At 53.4% G+C, this 27,704-nt stretch overlaps 1 protein-coding gene across 1 annotated transcript in view; it reads right to left on the bottom strand.

Annotated features, from left to right (window-relative positions):
- CATSPERD (cation channel sperm associated auxiliary subunit delta) overlaps positions 1 to 27,704 on the bottom strand; it is a 42,847-nt gene that overhangs the window by 293 nt on the left and 14,850 nt on the right. Inside the window, exons 8-21 of the mRNA XM_030293043.1 lie at positions 25,171 to 25,254; positions 23,105 to 23,255; positions 22,135 to 22,230; positions 19,922 to 20,004; positions 18,287 to 18,463; positions 16,724 to 16,837; positions 15,870 to 15,959; positions 15,040 to 15,098; positions 11,928 to 12,006; positions 10,477 to 10,529; positions 7,839 to 7,913; positions 6,900 to 7,028; positions 5,137 to 5,320; positions 1,349 to 1,506 (exon numbers count right to left, since the gene is read on the bottom strand). Of these exons, the coding sequence (XP_030148903.1) occupies positions 1,349 to 1,506; positions 5,137 to 5,320; positions 6,900 to 7,028; positions 7,839 to 7,913; positions 10,477 to 10,529; positions 11,928 to 12,006; positions 15,040 to 15,098; positions 15,870 to 15,959; positions 16,724 to 16,837; positions 18,287 to 18,463; positions 19,922 to 20,004; positions 22,135 to 22,230; positions 23,105 to 23,255; positions 25,171 to 25,254 (1,532 nt within the window). The remainder of the gene's footprint in view (positions 1 to 1,348; positions 1,507 to 5,136; positions 5,321 to 6,899; positions 7,029 to 7,838; positions 7,914 to 10,476; positions 10,530 to 11,927; positions 12,007 to 15,039; positions 15,099 to 15,869; positions 15,960 to 16,723; positions 16,838 to 18,286; positions 18,464 to 19,921; positions 20,005 to 22,134; positions 22,231 to 23,104; positions 23,256 to 25,170; positions 25,255 to 27,704) is intronic.

The following is a 27,704-nucleotide window of genomic DNA, read 5'->3' as shown; positions in this document are numbered from 1 at the left end:
GGGGCGGTTGGGGAGAGGCCATGGGGCACTGCCCTTCACCCCGGTAAATGTGTTAAAACCCACAGACCGGGGGCGCCTGGGTGGCGCAGTCGGTTAAGCGCCCGACTTCAGCCAGGTCACGATCTCGCGGTCCGTGAGTTCGAGCCCCGCGTCGGGCTCTGGGCTGATGGCTCGGAGCCTGGAGCCTGTTTCCGATTCTGTGTCTCCCTCTCTCTCTGCCCCTCCCCCGTTCATGCTCTGTCTCTCTCTGTCCCAAAAATAAATACAAAACGTTGAAAAAAAAAATTAAAAAAAAAAAAAACCCACAGACGGGATGGTTGGGCCCCGGGTGCTGGGCTGGGACACCGAGTTCCATGTGTGTCCACTTTAGCTTGTGTCCTTGGCGACAGTCATGTTTTCCCTCCCAGCATCCCTGTCCTCCCCTCCTCTGGGGACAGGGTGTCCCCTCAACTCCGTGCCCAGGCTCAACCTAGAGAGGCAAACAGACCAACCCATTGCTGACCGGAAGCGGAGGGCGGGCACCATGGGGCCACAGGCACCCAGCAGGCGGGGGTAGCAGGCCAGGAGGGAAAGGCATCCCAGGAGAGGGGACCCAGCGCATAGGAGAGCTCGGCAGGGTTCAGCGGGCAGGGCGGCGCGGAGAGAGGAGGTGACGGGCTCGAAGGCAGTCCCCTCTCTCCTCCGGATGTGCCACCCCAAGCCTCCCGCCCATGGCCACCCCAGAGTTGGCCCCTCCTAGGTCAGGGTGTGGGCTCTCAAGGGAAGGCAGGGTCTCCATGTGCTTAGAGAGGTGGACTTTGTATCTGGAGAGAACAGATGATGCGGGGTTGTCCCCTAGTGCCCCGTCCGGTGGGAGACGTTGATAATCCAGACCAGCACACGTAGAAACGTCCTCGCGCACGGGGGTGGTAACCGTTTGTAGGGAGCGCCGACTCCCATGGTGTGAATTCCCCCCCGTAGCTGACCTCAGGCTACCAGTGCAAAGACAGTTAGCTTCCCAAACCCCTGCATATTTAAGAGTCAGCTCCTGCACTCCACCGGCGGGATGTGGTTTGCGGGGGTGATCCTGGTCCCCGAGGGCGGGGACGTGGCCGCTGGTCATTGCTGTTGCCCCAGCGCCCGGCATGGGCTCTGAGTAAGGACTTATTTAGCGAGTGAACAGATGTCTTTCAGAACTTAAAAGCATCATCCTTCCCAGGGACAGTCTGGGCTGCCGGGAAAATTGATGTTTATCCGGGACGCGCCAAGGGGTGGGAGAAAGGTGGGTCCCTCACGTGTGTGACCTGCCCTAGGGGAGCCATCCCCCCGCCCGCAGGCCTCTGGCGCAGGGCGACCCGCCCCTGCTCACCTGTAGTAGGGATCCACGATAGAAAGGAAGAAGACGTAGATCCCGTTCCTTTGGTCAAAAATAACCTTGTTTGCTGTTGGGCCTCCCAAGATCTGATACGGGACATCTGGCCATCTCAGAGGGGCGTCGTTGTCGGGGTCATGGCAGCTGATGTAGTTCTGGGGAGAAGGACAGAGGCGTGGCCACCAGCTCAGGGGCCGGGGAGGGCCGGGCCAGCGCCCGCAGATGCGCCCCGTGCGTGCACGGCCCCGCCTGCGACACGTCTCACCAAACGCTCGTGGGTGGGCGTCCAGGGCCAGGTGCTGGCGGGCAGGTGGCTCGTGGCCTTCGCGGGGGACGCCGTGGATGGCTGCTCGGTCTTTATCCTGCCCCCCTGCTTCTGGGCCCTCCCAAGCTATGGGGGCGGCAGCTTCACAGAATCCCTTACAGTCCTGAGTCTGGGTCTGGGCGCTGCCGGCTACATGCACAACTGGTGTTGTGGGCTGAGGTGAGCCCCCACGCCCGTCGCATGTTGGAGTCCGAGCCCGCGACGGCTCAGAATGTGACCTTATCCAGAGATGGCGTCTTTTTCACGTAAATCTGGTTAAAGTGAGGTCATCAGGATGGGCCCTGATCCAGTATGACCGGCGTCCTTATAAACAGGGGACGTCTGGACACAGGCATGCCCAGGGAGAACATCAGTGTGAAGACAGAGGCAGAAACTGGGGTGTGTGTCTACAGGCCAAGGAACGCCAAAGGGGGCCAGCAGACCATGAGCAGCCAAGCCTGGAACAGAGTCTCGCTCTCAGAAGGAAACAGCCTTGCCAGCACGTTGGTCCCAGACGCCTGGGAAAGTTCCTCCAGAGCTGGGGAAGCATAAATCTCCGGTCCGTGGTGTTTTTGCTACAGCAGCCCCGGCCAGCTAAGACACCTGGGAAATCTGAAGATACAGGGGAGACCCAGCCACCTTCCTGGGGCTTCTTGTTGGCCTGGCCACCGAGCGTGGTCGTGGCACCAAGATGTGGTTGGGTGGGGGCAGGAGCTTTTCTGCCCCGTCTTCAGATCCCAGGATTTCATATAAAGGGGGAACCTCCCTGAAAACTCAACAGGTGCATCAGGCTGCCTGCCTGAGCTGAAGACCTCTCTCTTCTGCACTATTTGCTGGTGGACCCAGAAGGGAGGGAGCTGGGCTTGTAGACAAGAGAAGAGAAAGAAAATTTCAAAGCAAGAAAGTCAAAGTAATAGCCCAGCAATATGAGAAATAAAGGACTGGGGCACCTGGGGGGCTCAGTTGGTTGAGCATCTGACTCTTGATTTCTGCTCGGGTCACGACCCCAGGGTTGTGGGATCGGGCCCCGAGTCAGGATCCGCACTGATAGCATGGAGCCTGCTTGGGATTCTCTCTCTCTCTCTCTCTCTCTCTCTCTCAAAAAAAAGAAAGACTCATTTTGCATGGCAAAAGCAAAAACCTGAAAGACATAAAAGATAAACTGAGGGAAATATTTGCAACTCATATTGCAGTAAAGGGTTAACTTCACAGATCTATAAAGAGCTCGTGAAAAGTGAGGAGAGTCTGAAATCCCAGCAGAAAAAATGGACACAGACTGAACACAATCCACAGTGCAGAGAAGTGAAAATGGCCCTCAAACAGGAAAAGACACAGCCCGGTCCACCGTGGAAGAAGTGCACGCGGAAATAGACAAGTTCCTCCCGAGATAGTACACCTAGCTGGTGCGCTGTGGAGAGACAGGTGTCCGTGCACTGTGGTGAGCGGCACCGTGACACCACCCACGGAGGGGGCCTTAGTGGCATCCGCCTATAAGCCAGTAGGCACTTCCCTGGCCTGAAAACAGTTCTGCAGGACCAAGGGACTCAAGCTGGTGGGTAGAAGTGAGAGACCGGAAACATCCCGCGCCCGGCTGTTGGGCAGCAGAAAAACCCTGGAGCACCCATCCTGTGGAGGGTGGTCATGTGACTTTAAAAGGAAGAAGCCCCCCCATGCCTCCTCCCCTTCGTGCACACAGCTCTTCCCATCAAGAGGTGGGGTCTGGGTGGGCCCTGGAAACTGCTTCTGACCAGTAGAACTGGCCCGGGGCGGGGTGGGGGGGGGTGTGTGCTGGGGGAAGGGGCTGGGCCTGGGACTTCAGGGGTCTGGAAGCTTCCGATCTGGAACCATGAGGTCATGCTGTAAGGGAGCCCAGGCTACCCTGCTGGGGAGGACAGCACATGGACAACCCAGTGACTGGCTAACAGAAGCCCCACACGGAAGAGGGGCCTTCTTGGACACCCCGCCCCCCAGCTGAATGGCCCCTGCAGGGGCGGTCCTGGCTGACACCACAGGTCTGAGGTGCAGGACTGGGAGGACAACCCTGCTGGGTTTGGGGTGGTTTCTTCTGCAGCACTCCATAATGGCTAGCAGTCCCTCACGCTGCTCTTTCGGCTTTTCTGGAGGTTTGGAAGTTCTCAGAATTAAAAGCAAAAACACAGGGGCGCCTGGGTGGCTAAGTCAGTTAAGCAACTGACTTCAGCTCAGGTCGTGATCTCATGGTTTGTGGGTTCGAGCCCCGCGTCAGGCTCTGTGCTGACAGCTCAGGGCCTGGAGCCTGCTTCGGATTCTGTGTCTCCCTCTCTCTCTGTTCCTCCCCCGTTCATGCTCTGTCTCTCTCTGTCTCTCTCTGTCTCAAAAATAAATAAACGTTAAAAAAAAAAATTAAAAAAAAAAAAAAAAAAGGGAGCCCAGGGGCGGCCGGGTGGCTCAGTTGGTTAAGTGGCCGAGTTCGGCTCAGGTCATGACCTCTCGGTTCATGGGTTTGAGCCCCGCTTCCGGCTCTGTGCTGGCAGCTCAGAGCCCGGAACCTGCTTTGGATTCTGTGTCTCCCTTCTCTGCCACTCCCCTACTCGTGCTCTGTCTCAAAAAAATAAATGTTAAAGAAAGCGGAGGAGTCCAGTGTCTACGCGCGGGAACGGGCATCAGGTGTGGGGAGCGAGCGCCACCTGCTGGCGGCGTTGCTGCGCTGCGGTCGCGCCCTCGCATCTGGAGGCTGAGCGGTTAGAAGCGGTTCGTGTGAAATCGGAAGACTCACAAGAGGGCCCGCGGGGTCCCTTCCTTACACTGGCATCACGCCCTATTTCTCCATTGTGCGAGACCCCATGTGCACGACAGAAACGCTGCCGCGGCAGGAACGACTGTGAATTTAATCGGTCCCAGTGGTGATAGGCATTTGGATGGTTCTGGAAGCTTGCATATTATGAGCATGCCTCGGTGCCTTTGGCCTTGAGAGAGCTTGCTCACTTCATAGTCCCCAGATGTCCTAGCGGGCATCCCCACCCCCAGCCACCTTGCTGTGGAAGGTCTGTGTCCCCCCCACCCCCCAAATCCCTGTGTTGAAATCTGCCCCCCAAGGTGGTGGTTTGGGGAGGTGAGGCCTCGGGGTCGGATCAGGTCAGAGGGTGCGGCCCCCATGAATGGATGAGCGCCCTGATGAGAGAGACACCAGAGGCTCCCTGCCCCTGCGCCCTGTGAGCACACGGGGAGAGGACAGTGGTCAATGAACCAGGAAGAGGCCCTCACCAGACACAGAGCCCGCAGGCGCCTTGAACTTGGACTCCCGGCCTCCAGACCAGTGAGAAACAAATGTCTGTTGTTATAAGCCGTCCAGTAAATATTCCGTGACGGCAGCCCCCCTGTGGGCTGACACCTCCCCCCGCCCCCCCGCGGAACCTCCCCCACCACGTGACCAGTCATCACCACCCGCAGGTGACCGACAACGGGTTGTTCGGACCCCTTTTGGAGGAAGAGTAAACCCTACCTCTCGGTCCCAGGCGAAGGGCCTTTTGTCGCCTGCGCTCTCCAGGATGGTGGTCCAGTTCTGCGGCTGGGATCTGCACAGCGCCATCTGGGCGGTCAGGGAGTACGTGTACGTGAACAGCCCGTTCACCTCCAGCAGGACGAACTCTGCCTTCGTCACCTCCTGGAACTTTCCTTCCCGCCACCTAGGACACACGCGCAGGGCTTGGCTGCAGGGGGGTGCAGGAGCCCCGAGATGTCACGAGACAGTTCTGGGGACGGTGGGGGCGGCAAGCGAGGTCCCCTGGCCTCGCCCGGCTGCCACTTGGCAGGGGACCAGCAGCAGGCGGGACGGGGCAGGGCCAGGAGGTGGGGGGGGGGCGCGGGCACGGTGTCCTGTGGGGTGGCCACCAGAGGCGTCTCTGAGAAGCAGAGACTGGAAGAAATTGATGGGATGTTCTACAGGCAAAAAATGGCACTGGTAAGGAAGTAGATGAGGGGCGACTGGGGGGCTCAGTCGCTGAAGCGTCCGGCCTTGGCTCAGGCCATGATCTTGCGGTTCGTGGGTTCGAGGCCCACATCGGGCTCTATGCTGTCAACACAGAGCCCACATCGGATCCTGTCTGTCGCTCCCTCTGCCCCTTCCTTGCTCCCGCATGTGCTCTCTCTCTCTCTTCTCTCCCTCAATAATATTAAAATTTTTTTTAAAAATAGATGAATGAACGAGTAAGCAAGTGAACCAACAAAGAAAACCCTTCACAGCTGTCCTCTGACATTTTTCTAACGACATCTGCCAACATTCAAAAGGTGTATATTAGGGCCGTTAATGAGGGTTGTTCTAAAGCATTATTTTTTGGCACACGTCCCTCCTCTGCCCGGACGCCTCCCTTGATCTTCATACCCCGTGTGGGTTTGCGTCCCCGCCGCGTGGCAGCTCTGAGTGTGGGGCTCGGCTGTCGGGCCGGGCCCGGTCCCGTGTGCGCGGCCCACAGCCTCACCCGGGCGCGGGATCAAGGCCACGAACCCGCCTGTTTGCAGGTGTGAGTCGGTGCCTGCTGCCTTCAATCAACTACTCTTTAGTCAGATGGTCTGCAGGGCGGGCACTGAGCTGAGCCCCCGGCCTCCAAGTGCTTACTTAAATCGATTGGCATTCAGTAAAATGGAAAAGCTGCTTCCTCAGGCGCACTGGCCCCACGTACCCCCCCTCCACACACACCCCCCTCCCCCCGGCTCATGAGTACCCACCAAAGTGTAGCCATCACGCAGGGTGGGGTGTGCAGGGGGCGTGATGGAGGAAGACGGCAGAATCCACAGAGGGGGCAAATGAATGTTCGGATTCAACCATGTCCCCCAGAGCGCCCCCTATCCCCGGGGACTGTATTTGGAGGTGGGGCCTCTATACCAGGAATTAAGGTGGAATGAGGTCCTCAGGGAGGGCCCTGATCCCACAGGAAGGGGAGGAGACGCAGTGTCCCGCGCGGGAAGACGGCAGAGAGAAGGTGGCCGGCTGTGAGCCAAGGAGGGAGCCTCCCCAGGAGGGGGACCCCCGCCCTGTCCACGCTCTGACCTTGGCCTTCTGGCCTCCGGAACCGTGAGAGAATCACTGACTGCTGTTTGAGCCCCCAGTCGGCGGTAAATTTCGTTATAGCGGCGGGAGCTGAGAGATTGCAGGGAGGGGACAAAACAAGGGCGGGGGAAGGTGTGGAGAGAGGGGTGGGGAGGGCGGCGGTGAGAGGGGTGCGGAGGGGGGAGCGTTATCTGAGGGCCCGGGCTGCGGGGTCTTACAGTTCCACCACCGGCCTCCAGGGGGTGTTGTAGTAGACGAGGCGGGGGCAGCCCAGCTTCTCGTACCGATAGTTCACCACCAGGTCCTCGCGGGACATCTGTCCCCGGAAGTTGGGGTCATACGCTTCCCTAGGCAGACACGGGGAGGGGGCAGTGGATGGCCCTGCGCCGCCAGCCTCCCCCATCAGACTGTGGGCGTGCCAGACCTGTGCAGTCGTGGGAACCGAGTCCTTAAAATAAATCTCCGTGCCTCTCCTATCTCTGGCCCTCTCTCTGTCTCTCCTCCTGTCTCTGTCTCTCTCTTAGGCTCTTGGTATCTCCGAGTGCGTCCCGTCACTTTTCTCTCTCCCTGGAGGTCCGTGTCACGCACCTGTCCGTGCCCCCCCAGGTCTGAGTGCAGGTTCACTGGCCGGGTTGGGCCTTGGCTGTGGGTGTGGACCGGAAGGTGACTGACTCCTGGCTTGTATCCGGGGGGCCGTGGTGTATAAAACACACGCGTGTCTTCATGCTGGGGGTCGGAGTTCTCTGTTCCCCGGGTTCCAAGAAGGGTCGAGTCCCACCCATCCCACCCCATGCCCACTTGGTGGCCCTGGGGACCAGCTGCACTGCACAGAGGGTCACCCTGGCCCTCACCCCCTCCTGCCTTGGTGGACAGTGTTGGGCTAACTGCCAGCTCAGAGGAACAGGTGCCCGGGCCCCATGAGCTGGTGGCAGGCTGGCAAGATGGCAGAAAGGTGGCCTGGTAGGTGGGCAGACCTGAGCCACATCACAGTGGCCCTCCCACAGGCCCGGCACCTCCACTACCTGTCCTCTCCCCGCCCCGGATTCCCTTCTGTCGGGAAATCAGTTTAAAAACGATTTCTGAGTTGTCTTTGGGGCTGGGGGACAGTCAAAGGGAGGGACAATCAAAGGTTTCACCAACGGAAACCTTAGGCTCACTTCTCGATGATGTAGCTGTAGTTGTCCTGAAGGCCCACGGGGTCCAGGATGCCGTTGGAACAGGCTGAGATTTTGCTGCAAGCGAGAAAAAGCGGTGAGAAGCTTCCAGAACCCACAGAGCACCAAAGGATTGTGAATTCTTCCCTTGGACGCGTATACCCCTGCTGGTTTGATTTTGGAGAACTTTCTTACTTCCATCCTCCCTACCAGGCCCAGAATCTCTCCAAGGAGCCAGAACTCGTGTGGGAGACCGACATCAGAGGCCAGGACCTAGGCGCTGGGTGTCCTGGTTCTTGAGACCATCATTTCCTGGGTTTTCTTTGTAGTGTTACATCTGTGCCTGCCTCTTTATGCAATATGGTTTATTTTGGGCCGGTTTCAGATTTTAAGGACTAGAATCATGCTGTGTGTGTCGTTTCGAATCTTCTGTTCCACATCCCTGGCACACGGCTATGATAATCCATTGCACCGAGCCACTGCACCTGTTTAGTTCCTGTCAATGGGATTCGAGCTGGCCTGCTTCCAGCTTGGAGCTATTAGGAATAATGCCGCTGAGAACATTCTGGAACCCTTGCCAATGTAAACGTGCCAGATTGGAATTGCTGGGTCAACAGATGTGTTTTCTAAAGCAGCTGAAAAACGTACATACCCGCGGCACAGTCTGTGCCTTCCGGAGGCTGCCAGGGGTTCCCGGTCCTTACCAGTACTTGCTCCTGGCCGGGCTTTGTAAATTTCACCACGCTGGTGGATGAGAGTGATGGTCTCTAATAAAAGTTTTCATTTTCTTTTCCCTATGAAGTGAGGCTGACCGCATTTTCGGCACCTTTTCCTATGCTTACCAGCCGTTTGGATTCCTTTCTTGTTTCCTTCTTGGAAGTGCCTGTTCAAGACTTTTGCCCATTTTTAAAAAAATTAGTTTGTTTGTTTTTTTAAATTATTAATTGGTAGGAATTCTTCATAAAGTCTCAGTAGCACGTGTGCCGCTTGATCTTGGGGTCATGAGTTTGAGCTCCACAGTGGACGTAGAGATCACTTAAAAAATAAAATCTATTTTTTTAGTTTTTTATTTTATGAGATATTTTTAAAGGTTTATTTATTTAGAGAGAGAGTGCGAGTGGGAGAGGGGCAGAGAGGGAGAGGAGAGAGAGAATCTCAAGCAGGCTCTGCACGGTCAGTGCACGGCCTAACGTGGGGCTCACACTCACCAACCGTGAGATCGTGACTTGACCCAAAATCAAGAGTCAGATGCTTAACCGACTGAGCCACCTAGGCACCCCCACCCAAATAAAGTCCGTTTACAAGTCCATTGCTGGTTATGCATGTGCAAATATCCTCCCCACGCTCTTTATGGCAAAAGCTATTTGTATATTGTTTAAAAAATGTTCCCTGCACATTATGTCCTTGTGTATAAATATATCATTTGTTGATTCAACAAAATGTTTCCATTTGGGGGAAATGTGGTAAAATCATCACCTGTGTTTATTAGTGCCCTTGAGCAGGGGACATTGAAGCTGGCCCCGACTAGCTCCTGAGAGCCAAGCATTAAATCTGCTGGAATTTTGTGAGCCGGCGGATCATTCACGATGGTACTTGAAATCCACACGGGAGTATTCACACCACAGGAATTGGCAAGGGCTACAATTCGGGGCCTCCCCCTCCACCCAGAACTGGTTGTCACCCATTTACCAGCACGCCACTGCCTGCAGGGGAAGAGTATGGCAATTTGGCTGATCTTCTGGTTTCTTCCTTTTTTTGTGCCTTGGATTCTCGGGGCTGCATTCCCTGGGGGTAACTATGGATACTGGAGCAAAGTTCCCCCAAGATATCAGCAACCAATTAAAACCAAAAACCGTAAGCAATTTTAATCAAAATGAGGAATTCAGGGACTCGTAAAAGATGACAAGAAAAGAAAGAAAGAAAGAAAGAAAGAAAGAAAGAAAGAAAGAAAGAAAGAGGAAAGGACAGGAAAAGAAGAGGAAAGGAAAAGGAAAGGAAAGAGGAAAGGAAAGGAAAGGAAAGAGGAAAAGGAAAGAAAAGGAAAGGAAAGAAAGGAAGGAAAGAAGAGGAAAGGAAAGAGGAAAGGAAGGAAAGGAAAGGAAAGAGGAAAGGAAAGGAAAGAGGAAAGGAAAGGAAAGAGGAAAGAAAAGGAAAGAGGAAAGGAAAGGAAAGGGAACAAACACATGATTAGGAGAGAGAGCAAAGTGTAAATATCACCCAGCTGGTAAAGGAGGGGAGAACACTGTGCCAGAAACCAAACTCAGCCTATCAGTATTCATTATTTAACTATTTCTTTTTTTCCCCCTAACATTTATTCATTTTTGAGAGATAAAGACAGAGCGTGAGCAGGGGAGGGGCAGAGAAAGAGGGAGACACAGAATCCAGGCTCCAGGCTCTGAGCTGTCAGCACAGAGCCTGACGCGGGGCTCGAACCCACGAACCGCGAGATCATGACCTGAGCTGAAGTCAGACGCTTAGCCGTCTGAGCCACCCAGGTGCCCCATTATTTAACTATTTCTTATGAGAATGTTAAATATACATAAAAACGCACAGGAAAATGTCACCCGATTTCAACAGTTGTGAAACAACTGTGACCAAGCTTGTCACGTCCCAGTCCCCGCCCCGATATCGACACACTTACTTCTGAATGACGATCTTTTTCTCCTGGTCACAACCCACTGAAATGAGTGCCGTCTGCGGAGGAGAGAGGCAGGGATGCTGACCGGGGTCGGTGAGGGCCGCTGACAGCCCGGCTGTGTTAAGAACCCACGTGGGAACACTCACACCCAGGAGAGACAGGAAACGGTGTGCCCAGATCCTGACACGGTGACCCAGTCTCCCGGGACTCACTGTAACTGGGCCTGGCCCCGCGGAGCTCAAGCCCTAAGGGCTCGCCAGAGCTATGGGGGTGCAGTTAAGTCCCCTGTCACTAGCTTATATCTTAGTTCCAACCAGAGGCCAGTTTATAAATGTGGGACAATACTTGGCATACAGAAGACAAACATGGATTTACCATGGGACAGAATGCAACATTCCTATCAATTTTACAAAAATCGTGGTAAAGGGGCACCTGGGTGGCTCCGCTGGTTAAGCGTCTAACTCCTTTCCGGTTCACGTCATAATCTCATGGTTTGTGAGATCGAGCCCCACATCTGTGCTGACAGCACAGAGCCTTGCTGTCTTGGGATTCTCTCTCTTCCTCTCTCTCTCTCTCTCTTCCCCTCCCCTGCTCTCTTTCTCTTTCTCTCCAAATAAATAAATAAACTTTAAATAAATAAATAAATAAATAAACAAACAAACAAACAAACTTAAAAAATGTGGTAAAATACACATAACATGAAATGTACCATCTTTAACCATTTTAAGCGCAAAGCTCAAGGCCATCAGGCACACTCACATGGCTGTACACCCACCCCCACCAACTGTTTCCAGAACCTTCTCATCTCCCCAAACTGAGACTGTCCCCATGAGTCCTGACACCCCACCCCCTGCCCCACCCCTGGTGCCCACCATCTGTTTCTGTGGAGAGGACTGCTCTGGGGACCTCAGAGAAGAGGAATCAGACAGTATTTGGACTTCTGAGATTGACTTCTTTCACTGAACGTAACGTCTTCAAGATCCATCCATGTTGTGGTGGGTGTCAGCACGGACCGTCCTGTGTTTATTGGTTCACCCATCAGTGGACATTTGGGTAGCTAACACCTTTTGACTATTACAAATAAGGCCACTGTGAATATATGTGTACAGGTTTCCGTGTGGATGTGTGCGGTTTTCCGTTCTCTTGGGAGCACCGAGGAGTGCTGTCACCAGAGTTGGCCAGAGGTGTTCTGGGGATGATCAAGGAATGAGACGAGACACCTGCTCCTAGGATGGTGAGTCTTGAGGGGCAGACCTGGGGGATGCTGTTGCGGGGCTGGGGGGGGGGGGCGGGGGGCAGGGAGTGACCCTCGCAACTGGGAGCAGATCACCTCCATTTTCAAATCCTGAACATAGGCTCGGCCAGCCCCTCAGGGAAAATCCAGGGGAGACCCACCACCATTATTCTTAACGCTAACAACAAAGAATATGGGACAGTGAAAATTTGGGACATACCAGTGGCTTCAGGTCCACACATGAAATTTCCTTGTTGGCTACGTCCAGAGTGATGGTAGATACTGTGGGTTTCTTTATGCTGCGAGGCAATGGGAGTGTGTATTATCGCACATCAGTGTCACAAATAGTATCAGGGTTAAAAACAATCACCAACCCACCGATTTACTTACCCATCCATCCATCCATCCATCCATTCATGATCCATCCAGGCCTCCGCTTGTCCATCCATTCATCCATTTGTTCCAGAATACTGACGGAGAACCTCTGCTCACACGTGGTGGCCCCACCCTCCCTTGAGTTTCTACTTCTTCTTGAGTCAGTTTTATTCATTTACGTATAATAACTTCTTGAAAACCACATCTGACATCCATTATTATTACCTAGCTACGTATCACAACATTATCATCACCTAGCTACGTATAATGTTTTCTTGTTCTGTTTTTCATTGAAGTATAATTGCAATACAATATCATATTGGGGCTCCTGGGTGGCTCAGGTGGTTGCACGTCCGACTTCAGCTCAGGTCGTGATCTCGCGAGTTCGAGCCCGCGTCCAGCTCCGTGCTGACAGGTCAGAGCCCGGAGTCTGCTTCGTATTCTGTGTCTCCCTCTCCTCTCTCTGCCCCTCCCCCACTCATCTCTCTCTCTCTCTCTCTCTCTCTCTCTCTCTTTCAAAAAATAAAAGCATTAAAAATTTTTTTTAAAAGAAATGCAATATCATCTTAGTTCCAGGCGTACAACATAGTTATTTAATGTCTGCATACACTGCAAAAGGATCGCCATTAATAGGCTAGTTACCATCTGTCACCATACAAAGTTAATACAACATTACTGACCGTGTTACCCAGGCAGTTCAATACATCCCCATGACTTCTTTATTCTATAACTGGGGGCGTATTTCATTGTATACATACACCACGTCTTCTTTATCCATTCACCTCTAGATGGATTGCTTAGATTAGATGGCTTCCATAATTTGGCTTTTGTAAATGATGCTGCAACAAACAAAGGGGCGCGTGTATTGTTTCAAATTAGCGTTTCGGTCTTCTTCAAATAGTCAGACCTGGAATTGGGTTGTGTGGTGGGTCTCCGTTTCATTTTCTGAAGAGCCTCCGTCCCGTTCTCCAGAGCGGCTGCACCAGTTTGCATTCCCAACAGTGCAGGGTGCCCCTTTCTCCGCATCCTCGCCAACCCTTGTTTCTTGTGTTGTTGATTGTAGCCATCGTGACGGGTGTGAGGTGGTGTCTCGGATGTGCTTTTGATCTGCGTTTCCCTGATGCTGAGTGACGTGGGGCATCTTTTCACGTGTCTGTTGGCCATCTGGATGTCTTCTCTGGAAAAGCGTCTCTTCAGATCTTCTGCCCATTTTTTCATCGGGTTGTCGTTGTTGTTCTTGAGTTGTGCGTGTTCCTGACGTGTTTTGGACGTCGGCGTCTTCTCCCAGTCAGTGGGCCGCCTTTTCATTTTGTGGGTGGCTTCTTTCACTGTGTGGGAGCTTTTGAGTTGGGTGAAGCCCCTCCCCTTATTTTTTCATAAGTCTCCACACTTGTCATTTTCCGTGCTACTGTTTGTTTCAGTTCTCTCCTCCTTCGTCAGGATTTCAGGGTCGCCTTGTGTACTGGGCTTCTGAAGAACCAGCTTTATGTGTCACTTTGAGTTTTTCCTGTCTTTTTGCCCTCTGTTTAATGCATTTCAGATTGTATCATCATTGACTCCCTTCTTTTTGTGGTTCCCCTGGTTCTTTCTTTCTTTCTTTCTTTCTTTATTTTCCCCTGGTTCTTTAAGTTCAATGTTTACTTCATGCGTCTTCAGTCCATTCTTCCCCCTCATAATAAAAGTGTTCAGGGTACAGATTTTCCTTTGAGTATGTTTCAGCCGTGTTGCATGGATTCTAGGATTCAAGGGTTATTTATAAAAGCGTCTCTTACTTTCCAAGAAAGGGGGCTTTTTGTCATTGGTTTTGTTTTTCTGGCCATTCAGTTCTAGTTTTGTTGGATTATGGTCTGAGCATGTGGTCTGAAAATCTCTACTGGGAGATCTGGTTGATTTTTTTAATTGCCAAGTACATAAAAAATTGAGTTAAATATTTTTTTTAAATGTTTATTTCTTTTTGGGACAGAGAGAGACAGAGCATGAACGGGGACGGGGCAGAGAGAGAGGGAGACACAGAATTGGAAGCAGGCTCCAGGCTCTGAGCCATCAGCCCAGAGCCCGACGCGGGGCTCGAACTCACGGACCGCGAGATCGTGACCTGAGCCGAAGTCGGACGCTTAACCGACTGAGCCACCCAGGCGCCCCGAGTTAAATATTTTTTTAATGTTTATTTGTTTTTGACAGAGAGAGAGACAGAGTGTGAACAGGGGAGGGGCAAAGAGAGAGAGGGAGACACAGGATTGGAAGCAGGCTCCAGGCTCCGAGCTGTCAGCCCAGAGCCTGACACGGGGCTCGAACTCACGAACCGCGAGATCGTGACCGGAGCCGAAGTGGGACGCTCAACCGACTGAGCCCCCCCAGGCGCCCCTAGAATACTTTAGTTCCGACGTCTTAGCAAATTCCAATTATATGTGATACAGTGATGCAAAATACCACACGTAGAATGAAGACTTGTTGAAATACATATTCTAGGGACCCCCTGTGCGTGGGGTCACGCAGGACGTGTCCTTCTGTGTCTGGCTTCTGTCACCGCACACAGTGTCCTCAGGGTCCATCCACGTGGTGGCAGGCGGCAGGACGTCCCTCCTTCCTGAGGCTGGGTGATATCCCAGCGTGTGGATGGGCCACACTGTGTCCACCCACTGGGCCGTCTGCGGATACGGGGCTGTTTCCACGTTTTGGTGACTGTGAATCAGGCTTCTGTAAACACGGGTGTGCACATATCTGTTCCAGTCCTGCTTCCCATTCTTCCGGGTGTAGACCCAGAAGCGGGATTGCCAGGTCATATGGTAATTCTATGTTCAATGTTTTGAGGAACCACCATCTAGAAAGTGTTGCCGATTATTCTGGCCTTACTGTCCTTGGAGGGAGGGAGTCTGGATCTCGGCCCCGCGTTCCCAAATCTGTCAAGGGAACCCCGTACACGGGGGCCGCCCACTCCCATCTAGGCGACCGCGTACCTGGAGGTGAAGTTGGGGTTGGCCCTGCCCCAGTGGTGCTGCTGCCTCAGGGAGATGTTCTGTGGAACCGAGAACAAACACAACGGTGGGGCAGCCCGGGGTGGCTGAGGATCGGGGCTCGGGGGGGACACTGAGGTAGGACGGCGCTTTGGGAGGAGGAGCCTGGAAAGCATCCAGCTGCCTCTTGATTCTAATTGTACCACCGGTGAGAGGCTTCTAGAAGTTCATAGAAATGACCAACCCCACGCTCCTTCGTTTCCTGGCTGCCTTTGTCTGGGGGACCCGGAGTGAGGGGTGACTTTGTTTCCCCTCTTCTTTAGGAGGTGACGGGGACCGGTCCAAAAATCCCCCTGTGGCTGACTGATGCCTTGTCAGGCTCCCGTTTTGTGGAAACTGCCCAACCCTACCCTAGGCTTCCAGGGTCAAGTGCAAACTCCACGGTGTGACCGTGAGGCCTGGCTCGGCCCTGTGGAGCACCCTGGCCTCCTGTTTCGCCAAGACCCTCCTGCCCCCCCGCCCCCCCCCCCGTTTCACCTCCATCCTCGTGCCTCAGTTTACCCAGCTACCCAGATTTCCCTGGGGCTATGTTAGGCTCTCTGTCACGCCCTCCTGCTTGTCCCCTGTGCTTCCTGCCTGCAGGGAGCAGGGGAGGGGCGGGAAGCAGCAGGGCCGTGTCCTCTCCAGATGCTTTAGCGCCTTATCCAGCCGTGGGCGGGCGAGGAAGGAAGTTCAGGCCGAGGAAGCCTTCAGGCGGCCGGACCTGGCTGGGCCCAGTCAAGGCTGTGCCCTTCCCTGCACTGACCTGGGCCTGGGGCGGGGGCGCCGCTCACCAGTCTGTGCTTGGTGTTTCCGTCGTAGGTGTAGCCGTCCTCGTAGATGGCCACCTGCAGCCCCAGGGAGTGGGGGTTGCTCACCATTGCCTGGTGGGGGGTGGGGGGTGGGGAAGGAGACGCACACCATTTTCTGGGGCCGGGGGACACAAAAGGGCGCCACTGGGATCTCACCACAGGGGACCCCTGTGCCCCTTCACACTAAAAACCGAGCTTGCTCTGCAAAGGCAGCCGCCCCTCCGATCCCCATGCCCCCGCCCCACCTCGTCTACCCCCCAGTGTGGCCTCTGAGCCCCGGCACTGCAGACAGCTTGGAGCTGCGGGACCCAGACCCGTCCCTGCTGGTGGGTCTGCACCCACCCCCTCCCGGAGGATCCCCCAAGGAGGCCTGTCCTGCGCAGGAGGCCGAGGGGAGAGGCCGAGACAAGAGCCGGAGCCAGCCTGGCCTCCCCTGGCTGGACTTCACCCCATGGCCTTACATTAATCCGCACCCTCCCCCCGAGAGTCTGGGCTTGGCCACTTGGGTTTCAGGTCTGGGGACCCCCACTGTCTCTTGAGCACCTCCCGCCCTGTGAGGGGAGGCGGGAGTCGGGGCTGCTGGCCGGAAGCACAGAAGCGGGGTCCGGCTGGGCTAAGAGGAAGAGGAGTGGGAAGCATAGAACAGCCCAGAAGCAGGATGGAGAAGGAGGCACGGAGGCCCCGGGGAAGGAGGCCAGCCGGGCGGAGGCCGTTTCTCCACAGCGTCACGGGTGAGGGCTCTCCCCGGCGGTGCCAGGGGACTCGCAGGGCCTGCGACGCTGGGGGGACCCCAAGTACCAGAAGCACCGGGTGGCGTCAGGAGGAGGTGGCCTTACCAGTGGGACCGGTGACCTGCCTGGCCGCGGAATCATGAGCGCCGTGAGCTGCAGTTTGCTGTTCATGTCGATGCTGTACATCCTGTTGTCAAATTCTCCTTGCAGAAGCTCTACCTGGGCAGAAACGCCGCGCAAATCAATCCGTCGCATCAGATGCGCGGGGGCGGGCAGGCAGCGGTCTCCCCTGGGGATGGAACCTTCTCGTCTTTCATGCATGCACGCCACTGTCTTCCCTGCCGGATCCTGCAGCACCCCCCCCCCCCCGTACAGCCTCGCGGCCCACCCCATTGCAGACGAGCCTCCTCTTTCTAGAAGTCTCCCCACCCCCCCCCCCCACACACACCTGATTTTTGCCATAGTTGCTTCTTTGCCAAGTGCGCATCCCTACGTGATGTAACTTGGTCCGGCCCGTTTTCAAACATTGTTCTAAGCCCCTTGCAATCCACAGGCTCCCCCTTCACCCCGCCCTCTTCGTGTCTCTTCATCTCTGAAGCCCCCCGGCTGCTGGACCCGTAGATTCTCACAGTCTGGATTTTCCTGGTGCAGGTGGGCGTTGGAGGATGGGTCTGTCGGGTTTGGGTTATTACACTTTGGCTTATCATCTAATACTGTGTGATTTGTCTTTGCTGCCCAGCTTTCATCCGGGGGATTTTTGTGTTTTGCTTTTTTTTTTTAATATTTATTTATTTTGGGGAGACAGAGAGAGACAGAGCATGAACGGGGGAGGGGCAGAGAGAGAGGGAGACACAGAATCGGAAACAGGCTCCAGGCTCTGAGCCATCAGCCCAGAGCCCGACGCGGGGCTCGAACTCACGGACCGCGAGATCGTGACCTGGCTGAAGTCGGACGCTTAACCGACTGCGCCACCCAGGCGCCCCTGTTTTTGTTTTTCAAGTAGGCTGTAGCCCAACGTGGGGCTCAAACTCACGACCTGGAGATCAAAAATCACCATGCTTTTCCGACTGAGCCAGCCAGGCGCCCCGTCACCCGTGGGTTTTTGTTACACTGTGTAGTTGCTGGTTTGGGTGAGGCTTTTGGTGGGGGTGGGATTTGGGAAAACTACTTGCTAATGGCACAGCCTTTTTCCCCAGAAGAGTTCAAGGGCCCACAAGAAAATCCCCATGGCTGGGGACTGATAGTATATTGTGGCAAGTAGAGGAAAGAAGAAAAAAATCACTCCCGTCTCCTAGCATCATCATTTCATAAGAGGATATTTTCATAGATCGATACACTCAGTAGTTGTTTCCCATATCGCTAAATGCCGTGGATCCAAAGGCCATTTGGAAATGGACACCCTAGGGGCGCCTGGGTGGCTCGGTCGGTTAAGTGGCCGACTTCGGCTCCGGTCATGATCTCACAGTTCATGGGTTCAAGTCCTGCATCGGGCTCTCTGCTCTCAGCACAGAGCCTGCTTCAGATTCTGTGTCTCCCTCTCTCTCTGCCCCTGCCCCATGCTCGCTCGCTCTCTCTCTCTCTCTCTCTCTCTCTCTCAAAAATAAGCGTTAAAAAAAAAAAAAAGAAAGGGTGCCTGGAACATTGATCTAAACAGTTACGATCACATACTTTGCAAACGTCAACTTGGAGTTGGGGATCCATGAGAATCTCCTGAACGTTCATAGGGCACCTCTGGAAATCAAAAGCTGGAAACATCGGATCGGGGAGCGGGGTCAGTATTTCCACTTGCCCCACATCAGTGAACATCACGGCTGCCTCTTGGGACCAGATGTTTTGGCCTGAAAACTAAGAGAAAAGCAACTTGGGAGATCGGGTTGGTCCAGGTGTTTTTTGAGGATGTAAATTTTATCTCACGATTCAGGTTTAAATTTAGAAGGAAGACGAGATAGGGGCGCCTGGGTGGCGCAGTCGGTTAAGCGTCCGACTTCAGCCAGGTCACGATCTCGCGGTCCGTGAGTTCGAGCCCCGCGTCGGGCTCTGGGCTGATGGCTTGGAGCCTGGAGCCTGTTTCCGATTCTGTGTCTCCCTCTCTCTCTGCCCCTCCCCTGTTCATGCTCTGTCTCTCTCTCTGTCCCAAAAATAAATAAACGTTGAAAAAAAAAATTATAAAAAAAAAAAAAGAAGGAAGAGGAGATAAAGCCATCAGTACGCTTCATTCATTCCTTGGTGATTAATGATGGAAGCTCCGTATTTCCTCAGCAGAGAGGATACACAGGAAATAATTCTAGACTTATCCACAGGTCCCGGACCGCTCTGGAAAGTCGGACGAAAGCTAATGACCCTCCCCCAGAAAATGCCGTGGTTGTCAAGAATGTGTCAGTGTGACGGGGTCCTGGGTGGCTCAGTCGGTTAAGTGTCCGACTCTTGGTTTTGACTCAGGTCATAATCTCACAGTTTGTGAGTTCGAGCCCCATATCAGGCTCTGTGCTGACAGCATGTAGCCTGCTTGGGATTCTCTCTCTCTCTCTCTCTCTCTCTCTCTCTCTCTCTCTCTCCCTCTCCTTCCCTCCCTCTCCCTCTCTTTCCCTCTCTGTCTGCTCCTCCTACGTTCACTTTCTCTCTCAAAAATAAATTAACTTTAACAGTCCTCACGTTTCTTTTCACGGGCCCTTAGGACAGAGAGAAATCTGAACTTCAGTTTTTCCTCTCTTGTAAAAGTTGGATGATATTATCTCCTTCCTGGGGTTTTGTGAGAGCGAAATAAAATTAGACAGGCATGACGTAAAAGGGGATGTGAAATAACTCTGGCATCACCGCTTCCGGTCTCTCTGTGACTCAGTTTTTCCGTCTGTTCAATGGGGACAATACAAGGTTCTTCGACTTCTTCTTCTTTTTTTTTTTTTTACGATTATTTGTTTATTTCTTTTTTAGTTATCTCTACCCTCAACGTGGGGCTCGAACTCACAGCCCAAGATCAAGAGTCACATGGTCCGCCAACCAAGCCCCCCAGGTGCCCCCGAGGTTCTACTTCTAAGACGATGGTCGGGATTAAATGGGGTTAACAGAGGGAAACCGCTCAGAGCAGCACCTACTATATCCTGAACGCCCAGTAAGTTTTAGCTGCTGTGGCCGTAAATCCCATATTAATTAAAATCATTAAATGATTGCCGTTGTTATTAAAATACCAGTACTATTCTCATAACTAGAGTGATTTCCCGCCTTCAGGAAAAGGATCGGCAGCTTGAGAACGAGACGGTAATTCCTCACCGACACGGCGATAAACAGCACTTTGATTGTACCTACTTTGATTAGAGAACTTGGCAGGATTCCGAGGCTGCCATAATACAAACTGTTCTCCCGAGTTAAAACTGCCAGTTCATTCTGATCTAGGAGAAAAGAAACAAGACAGAACAAAATGGAAATGAGGGCTGTTTCCGTGGACAAAACTGTAACAAATCTAACAAGTTGTGAAAAAACAATTACGCCTGATTCCATCATATAGACCAGGGGTCAGCAAACTTCTTTTGTAAAAGGCCAGATGGCAAATGTTTTCTGCTTTGCTGGTCAGGTGCTTTGTTACAAGTGTTCAGCTCTGTGACAGCAGCTACAGACCAGTTGTATGTGAACGGACGTGATTGCGTTCTAAGAAAACTGTATTTTTTTTTTTAAGTTTGTTGATCTTGAGAGAGAGAGAGAGAGAGAGAGAGAGAGAATGAGCAGGAGGGTAGGCGAGAGGGAGGGAGACAGAGAGTCCCAAGAAGGCTCTGAGCCATCAGCCCCAAGCCTGATGGGGGGTTTGAACTCACGAACCGTTGAGATCATGACCTGAGCAGAAACCCAGAGTCGGATGCTAAACAAAAATTGTTTTCTCTCGTGACTGAACTAACCGGTCCTCCACGGGTGGGCCTGGAGGTTGTTTCTGGTCTTTCGCAGACACAGAGTTCCAAGGAACACAGGAGAGCACTAAAAGGTTTTCTGAAAGGGTCAACATGACCGGATGTGTATTTTTATTCTTCCAAAAAAAAAAAAGACAAACAAGGGAGCTTTCAGAAAAAGTGAGGCTTAAGCTGAACCTTGGGGAAAGCCTCTGATATAGAAAAGTGGAGGTGTGTTTGAGGAGCGGGGAGTGAATTAATGTACTGAGGGTTTCTCGACCTTGGCGCTAGTGAGGTTAGGGACCAGATCCTTCTTTGCGGTAGTTTGGGGGTGGGGGTGGGGTGCGTCCTGGCACTATAGGATGTTAAACAGCGTCCCTGGCCTCTACCCAGTAGATACTAGGAGCACGCCCCCCGATGAGACAACCACGCATGTCCCCAGACACCGCTGAGTGTCCCCAGGTTGACGAAATGGGGACTTGACTGTACAACAGGTAAAAGGTTTCAGGTATGCAGGAATTAATTGTATTTGTAATGTTAAGAAGAAAAATTCCTCTAAGGGACCATGCACCACTGGTTTAATTATAAGGAAATGCTGTATCATGGATTTCTATAATTATGAGTTAATTTTAAATAGATATAGGGACATAGATAGTAGGATGTAATGCAACGATCAGCAAACAGAAGAAAATAGTGACTTGAAACTCAAGCGACGGCCCCCTTCACCCAGTTTACTCCACTATTTGCCTTTCCAACTCACGAACCGTGTGAGAATTACTCGGGCGAATGTCATCTTTTAAGACAGCACCAGGACAATGATTTGGTTGCAAAGAAATCCTGGGGATGCCAGCTGGTGGGGGTTGAAACGTGTCCCCTCCAAAAAAGACAGATTGGCATCCTAACCCCCAGGACCTCAGCAGGTGACTGTATTTGGAGATCAGGTCTTTCCAGACGTGATCAAGTCCCAGTGAGGTCATCAGGGTGGGTCCTAATCCAATATGACTGGCATCCTTATAAAAAGGGGAAACATGGGGCACCTGGGAGGCTCAGTCCGTTGAGTGTCCGACTTTGGTTCAGGTCATGATCTCTCAGTTCGTGGGTTCGAGACCCGCGTTGGGCTCTGTGCTGACAGCTCAGATTCTATGTCTCTGCTTCTGATTCTGTGTCTCCCTCTTTCTCTGCCTTGCTCCACCCCCCCCTCAAAAAAACATTATTATTTTTTTTTAAAGGGGAAATATGGACATGGAGACATGCCCGGTAGGGGGCACAGTGTGCAGACATAGGGGACAAGGACCGTCTACAACCCAGAAAGACAGGCCTGGGGCACATCCTGTCCTAGAGCCTCTGTGGGGAGCACGGGCCAGCCCACATGTTGATGTCGGACTTCCGGCCTCTAGAACCTTCCCCCCATCCTCCTTCCCCGGTTTGTGGGCATTTGTGGTAGCGGCCTTAGGAAGGGAGCACCCGATGAACGGTCCATCGTGGTGAAAAGGCACAATAGTTTATGGCGGGAGCTGCTCTCGAACGTGCGATGATCACACTGTGGTTTGGTTTGGGCCGGACTGGATCTAGCGGGGTCAGCGGCGAACAAGCCCAGTGTAGGGCACCTTCTAGAAAGCTACCCGTAGGCTGGCCACGCACTAGCAGCGATGTTGTGGATGGTGACGTTGGCTTCCGAAACGGAAGAATACGAGATGCGGGGTTCTTCGTCCAAGGGGACAGGGTAAACGAGCTGACCTATGAGACGACAGGGCAGGATCATGAGGAAAGGGACCCCCGCCGCCCGCCCACCCCAGCCCTTGGTTAGCGACTCAAGCGGTAACCGAATGGAGGCAAACACAGCCCGGGGCCGCACTGCCATGGAGCGTCGCACAGAATGCGCTTAGGTGTGAGCAAAGCAAGCCTGGGTGGGACAGGAACGCCGGGCGCCAGCTGCAGGGTTCCGGAGAACTGCTTTTCTCACTGCGGGAGGCGTGAATGCCCTGGAATGCCTTTTACTATATGGGTAACATGGAATCAGAGCTTCCTTTCTGGAATGAGCGCCCCGAGTGGACCGGTCAGCCCTGAGCCCTTTCCTTGCGTGGGGTGGGGCTGGGGCGGGGGTGGGGGGAGGACAACGGTGTTCAGGTGGCCTGACTGGTGCTGTGAAGCGGGCTGCGATTGTAGGTGCCCCTGCAGCCACATTGTGCCCAGGGGGCCCTGACAATCCGCCTTCCTGGGGTGGGGCTGCCTTCTGCTCCCTGTCTCATGCTGGCTGGCGGGCTGGGGCTCATGTAGCAGGCCAGCCGGAGGTGCGGTGACTTTTCCCGGCAGGGGAAGCCCTGAGCCACGTCCCAGAGTCGTGAACCCGTGGTTCCTGGTTGGAAGACCAGGGTTGTCCTAGGTGACTGGGGTGAGGGGTGACTTTCAGAACCTGCCCGCATGGCCCTAAAGACTAGAGGAGGCAGGAAATGGGGTGTGGTGGGGTGCTGGACACAGTGAGGGCTCACAGTGGGAATGGGTTGGTCCCAGTCTGCTCAAGCCAAGGGAGAGAAAAACCCGCTGTGCTTTCCCCACCCGAGGGAACACCGTGGGGACACCGAGGGCGGCCCCAAGCCTGGGCCTCGCTCACCTGCGTTTCCAGAAACCAACAGGCTCTTCTCAAACCAGAAGATCAGAATGCCTTTCTGGCCCGGGGTGATGAGGATGTCAAGGGTCCCGTTGTAGTCAAAGGGCAGCCCCAAACTGCGGTTCAGGGGGTGTTCTGAGTAGCTGAACATAGCCTGAGAGAAAGAGATCGCTGAATCCCGGGGGGTGACAGAAGGAGTCACTGGGTCGAGGGCGTCCGCGAGCTTGGTCACTGGGGCTTCCTTCAAGCCTTATTATCGGGGCCAGTGGTTCTCATTGGGGCGGCCCTGCCCCCAGGGGACACTGGGCGATGTCTGGGACGTGCGGGGCAGTCGGGACTGGGGGAGCTCCTGGCATGGAGTCGATGAGGCGGGGGTGCTGTTCCACACCCACAGCGCCTGGGATGGCCCCAAAGAACTATTCCTGCCACAGGGCACGCAGGGCCGAGGCGGAGGAGCCCTGCCCTCTCCCTCTGGGCTCCCAGAGACACAGCGCTCAGGGCAGGATGGATGGCACGCGGCCCCCAGTGCCCCCACCTTGAGGACACGGGGGCCGGGCCCGTCTCCCTGACCCACTGGGCCTGTGAGCGCGCATCGGGCCCGACCCAGGCCCCCTGTGTAATACGCCGGCTGGCTCCGGTCCCCTGTCCCCGGGCTGGGCTGCCAGATGGCAGAGGAGCCAACTAAGACAACACGGCAAACACGAAGGAGGTCAGACTTGAATCGCTGACAGGAGAGGCCAGAGACAGCGCGGAGCTCCTGGCCACCCCTCCCCCGTGTTGAGGGCCGTGGGGTCAGGCTAGGGGCTCCCCTCACTGCAGAGGGAGCCCCAAACCAAAGGCTCCTAAAGTTTCAGGCACTCAGGAGCCGGGGGAAGGGAAGCCAGGAGCGGAAAACCACTGAGCACTGAGTACTGAGTGCTGAGTACCAAGCAGAGAGATGTGCCCTGCTGGTTTCTTCCTTCTCCTTAAGGAGGCTGTGGTCAAGGCACCTCAACAGACTTCAGCTGGACTACAGACAGAGACCTAGGGTCAAGGGCCCAGTGGCGAGGAATGCAAATGTGCAGCGAGCAAACCCCCCAGTGTAGACGCCTGCCAGCCAAAGCCTCTGGGATTATGGGTAGGCAGGCCTGAGAAATCGTGCGCCGGTGGTAACCACGTGGACACCACCGCACTCACTCCAGAGCGACGCACGGCCCAGGGAACCTTATGCTAATGAGGGCACTCACGTGGGGACGGGACCACGCACCTGATGGGGGGGGAGGGGCTTTCAGCCACGGAGGTCAGCCCAAATTCTGGAAGCTTCCTCACAGCAGGGCTCCCCTGAACCACAGAGCTGTACATCCCACTTACAGTATCTGAAATGCCTGGGTACTGACTGTACCTAATCTTTTTCTGACTTAATATCTTTTTCTTCAAATGCACTTTCCAGTCTTATTCTAAAGGGTATCTGTGATATCTGTTTCATATGCCAAGTCTCTGAATACACATGAAAATAATCTTTAGCCAATAGTTCAACATGAAACATTTAAGACAATCTTTTGCGTGGTCAGTGACACATGCACCACACCTTGTACTGTATCCCTAGTGTTCAGCACAGTGCTTAGCACCTCCTGGACACCACTTAAATACTGCCAAGTGCATGACGGAGTGGACAAATGAATGCGGGGGGAGATGGGTGGTGGGTGTGTGAGTGGGTAGGTGGGTAGATGGATGCATAGGTAGGCAAATGGATGGATGAGCGGCTGAGTAGGTAGGTGGAGTGGTGGGTGGATGAATGGATGGACAAGTAGGTGGATGGGTGGGTGGATGGAGGGATGGATGGATGGATGGATAAGTAGGCAGGATAGGTGGATGGATGGATGGGTGGATGGATGGATGGATAAGTAGGCAGGATAGGTGGATGGATGGATGGATGGATGGATAGTTAGGTAGATGGATACATGGATAGACAGGTAAATGAAAAGCCAGATGGATTTCAGACATGAAAATCCAAGTGTGTGAGTTTTAACAAAAACCTGGCTTAGGGCAAAGGTCACTTAAGTCTTTCATCCCCGTCCAAAGCTACTCACCTTCCCTTGGTCAATGAGAAGCAGCCCAACCTGTGACAAGGAGTGAAAGTAGAAGACCCCACCCAAAGACCCGACTAGTTCTGCCTGTGAAACAAACAGAAACACACCACATATGAAGAAATCATTAACATGTGTTTGATTTTAACTCCAGATTACCTAATAAGCTAAAATGAAGGAAAGTCTATTTTGTTCTGGTCTATTTCCCCTCTGGGGAAATGTAGCATGTAGGACAGAACCTTGAATGAAGGCAGCCTTGTTTGGGGGTACTGGGGGAAGTGGTGTGACCCAGATTGCCAGATGCTTGCCTAAATCATTCCCTCCTGCCTTGGTTCCTCATGCCTGATTTCTGGTTGGTCAGCAAAGTGTCTGGAAGCCAAGTGGAGGCATGAGGTCACCCAAGGGCCCTAACCTAGGGGCAATGGGACAACACAGCTGGCTGCCTCCAGACATCTCCAGGTAAGAGAGAGAAAGACTATTATTTTATTTAAGCCTCTTAAGTTATTAAGGGGAATTTTCTAACATAGACAGTGCCATGAACTGAATTGTGTCCCCCACCAAATTCGTATGTTAAAGTCATAACCCCCCGTCTTAGTCCATTTTGGCTGCTAATGGACAGTTTGGCTGCTTAGTGCATTTTGGCCAAAATGCCACGCAGTAGCTTATAAACAACAGAAGTTTATTGCTCACAGTTGTGAAGGCTGCAAATCTGAGGTCAAGGTGCCAGCATGGGTCACATGAAGGCCCTTCTGGGTTACAGTCTTCTTGCCGTGTCCTCACAGGGCAGAAGGAGGCTGGCAAGCTCTCTGTGGTCTCCTCTTGTATAAGGGCACTAATCCCAATCATGGGGACTCCACCCTCATGATCTAAATGCTCCCAAAGGCCCACCTCCTAATACCATCACATAAGGCACTAGAATGGCAGCACATTCATTTTGGGGGGAGGGACACAAACATTCAAACCGGCAACCCCGATGGGATAGTCCTTGGAGGTGGGGCCTCGGGTAGGTAATTAGGGTTAGATGAGGTCATAAGAGTAGAGCCCTGATGATGGGGTTAGCTTCCTCGTAAGAGACACTAGAGTGTTCTCTCTTCTCTGTGTGAGGACACAGTAAGAAGGTGGCCATCTGTGAGCCAGGAAGAGAGCCCTCACCAAGGGCTGAATCTGCCAGTGTCTCGATCTTGGACTTTGCAGCCTCTAGAACTAGGAGAAATAAATGTCTGTTGCTTGAGTCACCCAGTCTGTGGGGTCTGTTGTGGTGGCCCAAGCTGACCAAAACAGGCAGTCAATCCATCCCAACTGGCAGGAGTTGCCCATCAGCTAGCTCCCCACCAGACACGCCGACTCCTTCCCTGCTGGCAGAACGCCAAGGGGATGAATCACGATTGCTTGGAATCTCAGCCCTTCGGCACAAAAATAACAATAACCACACATGCACGCATGCGCGCACACACCGAAGGAAGACTACCGTATTAATAATTGGTGTTTGAGTGAAGGGGACATCGCGGAGAAGAGTAAACATCACCTAGAACTTGACCTTCTCCCCTGGGGAGGGGAGGAGTGCATTTTTGGTTGTACTTAGGATACTTGTATTGTGTTGGGCAGAATGACGACCTTGTCAGTGTCTTTATTTGGAGATGAAGTACGGAGATGTGTATGGATGCCAGGCTGACCAGGGGTGGACTCGTGTTGGTTCGTTGTATGTGTCAGCTGGACGGAGCTAAGGAATGCCCAGGGAGCCGGTAAAACATTATCTCTGGGTGTGTCTGTGAGGATGATTCTGGAAGAGATTAGCATTCAATTCAGTAGACCCAACAAAGAAGGCCACTCTCACCAGTCTGGGTGGGCATCAACCAATCTGTCGGGGGCCTACATGGAACAAAGAGGGGGAGGAAGGGTGAATTTTTCTCTCTTCTCGAGCTGGGATGTCCATCTTCTCCTGCCCTTGGACACCAGAGTTTTTGGTTCTTGGGCCTTCAGACGCTGGGAATTGCTGTTCCCTGGTTCTCGGGCCTTTGTCTTCAGACTGAACAGCACAACCAGACTTCCTGGTTCTCCAGCTCACGGATGGCAGACTGTGGGGGCTTCTCTGCCCGCATAACCGTGTGAGCCAATTCCTATTATCGGTCTATCTATCTATCTATCTATCATCTATCATCTACCTATCTATTATCTATCACTTTATCATCTATCTATTATCTATCATCTGTCTATTATCTATCTATCTCTAGCTATCTATTATCTATCTATCTATCTATCTATCTATCTATCTATCTATCTATTGATCTATCCATCATCTACTACCTATCTACCTTTCGGTGTTTCTAGTGATGACAGTTTTCAACGAATCACACGTTAACCCTGAGTCCTTCTAGGCCTACTTTCGGATGAAAGTATGTAGTCAGTTAGGTTCTAGGCTCCCTTGGGCCTCCTGGGCAGGGCAGAGAAAGAGCGTTTGGGACACAGAGTTTGTGAGCAGAGTAGACTCTTCCTTCCTTCCTTTGCACATACTTCCCGAGTGTTTGGGGGTGAGGCCA

This window comes from Lynx canadensis, chromosome A2 (genome assembly GCF_007474595.2).
Source record: "Lynx canadensis isolate LIC74 chromosome A2, mLynCan4.pri.v2, whole genome shotgun sequence".
Taxonomy (NCBI): Eukaryota; Metazoa; Chordata; class Mammalia; order Carnivora; family Felidae; genus Lynx; species Lynx canadensis.
Note: the sequence above shows the minus strand (reverse complement) of the source record. Positions and strands in the feature narration are given on the sequence as shown.